Source organism: Octopus bimaculoides, chromosome 8 (genome assembly GCF_046866305.1).
Source record: "Octopus bimaculoides isolate indiv1 chromosome 8, ASM4686630v1, whole genome shotgun sequence".
NCBI classification, from domain to species: domain Eukaryota; kingdom Metazoa; phylum Mollusca; class Cephalopoda; order Octopoda; family Octopodidae; genus Octopus; species Octopus bimaculoides.
In genome coordinates, this window is record NC_142935.1 from 1,544,958 (window position 1) to 1,553,002 (window position 8,045).

Sequence of the window (8,045 nt, forward strand, 5' to 3'; positions counted from 1 at the left end):
CAGTCGCACTGCGTGGCAGCTCGGGTCGACCAAAGCCGTGTGAGTGGATTTGGTAGACGGAAACTGAAAGAAGCCTGTCATGTATATATGTATATATATATGTATATATATGTGTGTGTGTGTGTGTGTGTAAGTATGTATGTATGTGTTTGTCCTCCCATCATCGCCTAACGACCGATGTTGGTGTGTTTACGTGCCCGTAACTTAGCATTTCGACAAAGGACACCGATAGAATAAGGACTAGCGGAATTTGAACTCAGAACATGAAGACGGACGAACTAACGCTAAGCATTTCGCTCGGCGTGCTAACAGTTCTTTATATCTTTATTGCCCCCAGGGGTCTAAACATAGAGGGGACAAACAAGGACAGACAAAGGGATTAAGTCGATTACATCTACCCCAGTGCGTAACTGGTACTTAATTTATCAACCCCGAAAGGCAAAGTTGACTTCGGCGGAATTTGAACTCAGAACGTATCGGCAGACGAAATACTGCTAAGCATTTCGCCCGGCGCGCTAACGACTCTGCCAGCTCGCCTTCCGCTCATTATAATAGTGATATTGCCAGCTTGATTAATGAATGGACGCGCGGAGGAGAGAGCTGTGCAGCGAGGTCTGTTTGACGGCAACACTTTCTTCATGTAGGCATCCATGTAAGTAAACCCGCTTATCATTTGCCATACATACATTCTTTCATCCTGATATGTATACATTCTTTCGTCTACACATTTATGTATGAAGGCGATATGTTGTGTAATGAGAGTAATATTGATGAGAGGGGGGGGGGAGAGGGAGAAAGAGTGAGAGAAGAACAAAGGGAGAGTGAGGGCGAGAGAGAAAGAGTGAGAGGAAAAGAAAGAGAGGTGGAGAGAAAGAGAAACAAACAGACGAGTTACCGGAAAACATTCACGCACGCACGTACACGCATGTAAATATACAAATACACACAGACATAGATGTGTGTTGTGTGTGTGTGTGTGTGTGTGTGTGTGCGTGAGTGTGTGTGTGTGTGTGGGGGGGGGTAGGTGCGTGTGCATTTCTAAAGGGAAATGTCGCACAGCGTGACGACAGAGGAATTTACGGGAAAAACATTTAAACGCATCTATTTATGTATGCACACACATACACACACGCACGCACATAAAGCCAAGGGTTTATATATATATATATATATATATATATATATATATATATATATATATATATGTGTGTGTGTGTGTGTGTGTGTGTGTGTGTGTTTATACGTGTGTATGTATATATATATATATATATATATATATATATGGGAGAATATACAAATAATAACAACAGACGAGGACAGGTGGTGTAAATAACAAAAGTATATCATCATCATCATCATCATCGTTTAACGTCCGCTTTCCATGCTAGCATGGGTTGGACGATTTGACTGAGGACTGGTGAAACCGGATGGCAACACCAGGCTCCAGTCTGATTTGGCAGAGTTTCTACAGCTGGATGCCCTTCCTAACGCCAACCACTCAGAGAGTGTAGTGGGTGCTTTTACGTGTCACCCGCACGAAAACGGCCACGCTCGAAATGGTGTCTTTTATGTGCCACCCGCACAAGCCAGTCCAGGGGCACTGGCAACGATCTCGCTCGAAAATCCTACAGGAGCCAGTCAGGCGGTACTGGCAACGGCCACGCTCAAAATGGTGCATCTCATGTGCCACCCGCACAAGAACCAGTCCAGGGGCACTGGCAACGATCTTACTTGGCTTGCCGGGTCTTCTCACGCACAGCCCATTTCCAAAGGTCTCGGTCCGTAGTCATCGCCTCGGTGAGGCCCAATGTACGAAGGTCTTGCCTCACCACCTCAGCCCAGGTCTTCCTGGGCCTACCTCTTCCACGGGTTCCCTCAACTGTTAGGGTGTGGCACTTTTTCACGCAGCTATCCTCCTCCATTCTCACCACATGTCCATACCAGCGCAATCGTCTCTCTTGCACGCCACAACTGATGCTTCTAATGTTCAGCTTTTCTCTCAAGATACTTACACTCTGACGGGTATTCACATTGACATTACACATCCAACGGAGCATACTGGCTTATATTAGTATATATACGTACGTGTGTGTGTGTGTGTTTGTGCTTGTCCCCATCACTGTTTATAGCCGTTGTTGGTTTACTTAGGGAATCTTAGCTGTTCAGCAAAATCGGCCAAATAGAAGAAGAACCACGCTTAAGAAAAAAATAAGCATTGGGAATAATTCATTCGATTAAAACCTATCAAGGCAGCGCCCCAGCATGGCTGCAACCTAATGACTGGAACATGTAAAGGATATATATATATATATATATATATATATATATATATATATAATATAAATACGCTCACGCACAGGTATATTCGCCCGTTGAATGAATAGCATTGTGATACTACCTTCCATTCTCTCTCCTATCAGCTGATAAGTTCTGTTATCTAACATAATCAGCTGAAGAAACGAAGATTTTACTTTTAAAACTTCCCAAGCTTTTACTGATTTCACCGGCGGCAGACGACTGGATTCGTTCTCGCATCTCACAGAACTGAAAGACATGGTGTTAGGCCGCGCTTTCGGCGATATAACTTCTCACCAAATCCAAAGCCTTGACTGGTTCTCTACTTGCGGACCCAGAAAGAATGAAAACCAATGATGAGCTGGGCTAGATTTGAATTCGGGACGCAGAATAGTCGGAAGAAATACAGCAAAATATTCTTTACGACACTTAACTATTCTGACACACACTATTGTTTCCACACACACACACACACATCTGTATGTATGTATGTATGTATGTATGTATGTATGTATGTATGTATGTATGTATGCACATGCATATGCATATATGTATGTGCACTCATTACATACTCACAATTGCGAATTCGAAAGCGTATCGGGAAATGCAAAAGAATTTTTGTGAGGGAAATGAAGTGGTTGAGTGATGTTGAGGGAGTAGAAAAGGAAGGAAGCTTGAGTGTGAGAAAGCGTGTGTGTGTTTATGTGGCCGCGAATGTGTGTGTATGCGTTATAAGTGTATATTCGAACGCTTGTTAACGCCTGTGTGTGCGTGTGTGAATGTTTGTTTATGTGTGTGACTGAGAAAGAAAGAGAGAGAAATTGAGACGAAGAACCTCATAATTCATGAAAGAAAGAGAGAGACAGAATTGGCGAAAGAAAGACGAGGAGAGACGAAAGAATTTGTGAAAGACAGAGAGAATTAGTGTCAGAAAGAGAGAGGAAGAAAGAATTAGCGAAAGAAACGGAGAACGGATGAAAGAATTAGTGAAGGAAAGACAGTGAGAGAATCAGTGAAAGAGAAAGAGGAAGATAGTGCGTGGGGCTATATTTTGTCAACAACTGGATGAAGCAGACGACTGCAATATGATGTGGTGGACAGTGGGAATGTCTTGAATTGAAATAAATGGTTTTTATGAAAACTAAACATCAACTAAAACATATGGTAAAGTTTAATCCGTAAAATTTGATGAAAATATTTACAAAAATATCTGATGCTGTAAATGATAGAAATTGTTAGACCAATATTATGGGGAAAGCTGTATAGACTCTAGAATATATATATTTATACTTTGCGGTGTCCCTAGATGGATGAAAAGGAAGATTGGCTCTTGTCCGGATTCGAATTCAGAGTGATGGGACCGACGGAAAGAATAGGCATTACTTTGCCTCCTGGACACAAACAAACAAACACCACAACAGGAATGTAGTTTCTCATCTTTATACAATGCAAAACTATACAAATAGCACATAAATGTAGGCGCATTTTATAGAAATATCTGCGTAGTTATGTAAAGATTACGTTTGTGAGGCGTCCCTGTAGAATGTATGAATATTATTTTAAAGTATTTACTTAGAATAATCATAATGTAAATAGCTGCAATAAAATAAAATGACTTCGAAAGTCGACGAAAGGATCATGCAAAAGTCTAACTCAATTGCATTAGGTTAAAGAATAGATTGAAGAATTTGGTAAATGAAACTCACCTTTAGAAAGGCCCATTTTGGTTAATTATTTTTAGTGGGATTTTTAGAAGTTATTCCGTCCGTAAAAACTGTACAATTATACACTCCGTTTGGCATCCGAGTACATATTTATGGCTGTCGTTTAGATGTTACGTTTTTTAAATTATTTCTGCTTCGGCCACATTCTCAAGTCAACGGGTTTTAGATAAATATATAAGAAGTAAAAAATATTTGCTTTTTATAAAATTTTATTTTTTTTGATTTTGTTATTTTTTTTTTACTTTTTGATTTGATTTTTTTGTTTTGTATTTTTTTGTAAATAAATAAATAATTTCTTCTAAGATCGCAATGTTTCCTTGCCTGTCTTTTTGTTTTTCTTTTCCCTTCGCCACTTGTAGCGTCTTCTTCAAGCAATCATCGGCAACTTGTTTGTTATGGACGTAAAATCATGTTGTCACATTTATTATAGTTTTTACACATTTCAGCGTGCCTCTGCCGTTTACAGAATGCATGCAATATGGGTGTAGTTGCAGCAGCAGCAGCAGCAGCAGCAGCGGTTCTTTTAATTTCTCCACAAAACAAAACAAAACAGATTCAATGATATCGAGCTATTTAGCTTTCGCTGCTCTCAAACATCTCTCTCTCTCTCTCTCTCTCTCTCTCTCTCTCTCTCTCGTCTGCCTATATATCGTCTGCCTATATATCGTCTGCCTATATATCGTCGCTTGATGGCGGGGCAGGCTGCATGCAATTGGTGAAGACGACGGAGGAGGAGCAGGCGAGCATTTCTAACTCCACCACAACCACACTTCTCCCTTACTTTCCCTTCTTTACTTTCACCCTTTCTTTACTCTCTCATTTTCTCTTTCTCCTCTTCTCTATATTACACCTACCTCTTACCCCCACCAGTTTCCTCCTGCTCTTCCACTTCCTCCGCCTCCTCCTCCACCACCTCCTGTATCTGTCTCTGTCTCTTTTCTCTCCCACCCTTTCTCTCTACTGCTGTCGTCTTTCTTTATTACCTTCTCTTCCCACACCTCTTTCATCCATTTCTCTACATTTTCTTCTCTTTCTCATTTTCTCCTCTCACCCCATAACATAATATCTATCTATCTCTCTTTCTATCTATCTATTTCTTTATCTCTCTTTCTATCTATCTATCTATCTACTTCTACCTCTCTTTCCTGCCTCACTCTTTTCCCCTCTCTTCATTGTCCCACCCTACCTTTTAACATTACTACTTCACCCCTCCCAATCATTCTGCCCTCCCATTCTCACTGCTCTATCTTACGTACTTCATCTTTCACTGCCCACTCAACTTCAAACTTCATTCCCCCCTCTCGCCCCTATTCTCTCTCTCTCTCTCTCTCGCTCTCTCTCTCTCTCTCGCTCTCTCTCTCTCTCTCTCTCTCTCTCTCTCTCTCTCTCTCTCTCTCTCTCGCTCGCTCTTTCTCTCTCACAATTCTAGATACGTTTGAAGTTGTCAGCAGACTGGTTTGTATGTAAGGGCGTGAAAGTGTCTACAGGCACATCATATTGAACGATGAGAGACTATGGAAATTTTACGTGAGAGAAACTTTCACAGGAAGAGAAAGAAAGTGTGAATCAAAACGAGAAAAGTGTGAGAGGGAGAGAGTGAGAGAGAGAGAGAGAGAGAGAAAGAGGAGAGAGAGAGAGAGAGAAAGAGGAGAGAAAGAGTCAAAGGAAACAAGAGAGAGGAAAAGAGAGATTATCAGAAAGATGCAAGCAAAATGCGGTGGTTTAGGTAGGTAAGATGAAGGGTTGCGAAATAATCGTACGCATGCGTATAATCACATATTCTGACATACAGTAGCGTCTCTACCATTATTATACATATGCATACACGTGTGTGTGTTTGTGTGTGTGTGTTAGTGCATATATAAACATCATTCCGGTTAGCGTATGTTGGTATGCGTTAGCAAAGCCGCACACGCGTTGGTATGTATGTGAGATCGTCTGTAAAAAAGGGTGGAGATAAAGTGAATGAGGACACAGTATGTGTACGCCTATGTATATATGTATATGTATATAAATACACGCACATATATTATACACACACGCGCGTACATATGTATATACATGCGCATGTATGTATGTATGTACGCCATACGAGTTTGGCACACTCCACACAACTCCACGTCAGACATCGGCAACTGCTGGTTGCGGCGTTCATTGATGAAGTTCAATCTAAGAACGAGAGGAAGAAAGCAATTTCTTTTTGCTTTCTTCGTAAGATACAAACTTTAAATATATTCGCGCCATCTATCTATCTATCTATCTATCTATCTATCTATCTATCTATCTATCTATCTATCTATCTATCTATCTATCCGCCTGTGTATATACGCGTGTATGTTGTTATAACCGTGCGTAAACGATCGTGTGCGAATGAAGCATACACGTTGATATAAACACACATACACACACATACATATATTATATTCGTGCTTGTGTGTGTGTGTGTCTGTGCGTATGCATTTCTCCTCGTTGTCACTCAAACCTCGTTCTCTGTATGTGGGTATGCGTGTCATTCTTCAATATGATTGTGTGTGTGTGTGTGTGCTTGTTTGTTTTGTGCGTGTGTGTGTGTGTGTGTGTGTGTGTGTTTGCATGTTTTGTGTGTGTGTGTGTTTCTGTAATTCCTGTGAGTGTGTTTGGTTATCTAACAAGTAGTGTATGTGTTGCAAAAGATGTCTGTGTCTCAGCAGAGCGAATGTCGGCTGCTTACAGATCGTACACGTGTTTTTTTAAAACGGTGATACACAGTTATTTAATACCAGAAATGATACTCTTAAGTGACTTTTTTCTGCCTTCTCCTGGGGAGTAAATGCAATTGAAGATATTTGGAGGAGGGATAAGGAAGTTTGAGCGACCGATATGAACTCCAATTGCTCCTACCGGAAATCATAGTCTTCATGCATGTTCTGATTCTCAGGAACTTACGATTTACTTTACCGCCATTGTTCTCTGTCTTGCAAAGCATACCTTGAACACTTCGACCCACACGTTCGCATTACTATTTCAACTTACCGACAAGGATGAATAGGATGATGATAATGATGATGATGATGGGGGTACGTAGTTACGTAATTTATGTGTGTATGCATGTATATATATATATATATATATATATATATATATGTGTGTGTGTGTGTGTGTGTATATGTATGTATATATATGTATATATATGTATATATATATATATATATATAGGATAATGATAAATGGAGCAAAACGCATATAAACAAAAGTTCCTTTAATTCCTACATATGTTTCAAAATATATGTGCACTCTACTCCAAAGAAGTAAGAGGTGCTGGAAAATGCGCATAAATTCATCGTCAGGGAACCAACTTCCAAAAGCCCGGGATAGCGCAAGTTTGCGCTTCCTCGACAAGTCCGACCACGACCCGTGTCAACCTTACCTTTTTGCTAGCACCTTGGCCAAAATCTTTAACTCTGTGTTTAGCAGAGTTATGGGCCTAAAGTTCCCTATCTCATCCCCCTTGCTCGGGTCCTCTCTAATCCACGTCACCCCCACCCCGGCTCGCAGACTTGGGAATTCTCTCGTTCTGCTGCCAGTTGGCGTAAACGTTGGCCAGTAGGTGCCCGAACAAGTCTGGCATACTTTTATAGAATTCATAGGGCAGACCATCGAGACCCGGCGACTTCTCCCGGGGGCACTCACCCAGCACCTCGATTACCTCCTTGACTGTGATTGGCCCTTCATAGCACTCAGCCTCTCGTACCGAGAGACGCAGGTCACCAGACAGGAAGTCCTTAAGGGCCTCACCATGATCCAGCGTCTCGCTCCTCCCGAGCAACTCGGCAGAATTCTTGTAAAGTGCCTCACACATCTCGTCCCGTCCGTCGACCGAACGTTCGTTTTCGCCGACAAAAGACCTAATTGTGGCATCGTTGCCATGCTGGGTTTCTACCGTACGGGCCCATCCGCCAACATTAATTCCCTCACGGCCCAATGATCGCACTTTAGCCCGAACTCTACACCCCTCATGTTTGGCTTTCAGGTGACGGTCCAATGCCG

General features: G+C 41.6%; 1 protein-coding gene across 5 annotated transcripts in view; it reads right to left on the minus strand.

Moving 5' to 3' along the window:
- LOC106871778 (uncharacterized) overlaps nucleotides 1-4,785 on the minus strand; it is a 262,045-nt gene extending 257,260 nt beyond the window's left edge. For 2 of the 5 annotated variants that reach the window (XM_089355987.1, XM_089355986.1), the window contains exon 1: nucleotides 4,002-4,665. In XM_089355987.1, the coding sequence (XP_089212113.1) occupies nucleotides 4,002-4,017 (16 nt within the window). In that variant the 5' untranslated portion in view covers nucleotides 4,018-4,665. Of the gene's footprint in view, nucleotides 1-4,001 lie in introns of all 5 variants that reach the window. The other 3 variants (XM_052969918.2, XM_052969917.2, XM_052969916.2) reach the window with 3 other exon arrangements.
- Nucleotides 4,786-8,045: the final 3,260 nt, after the last annotated feature.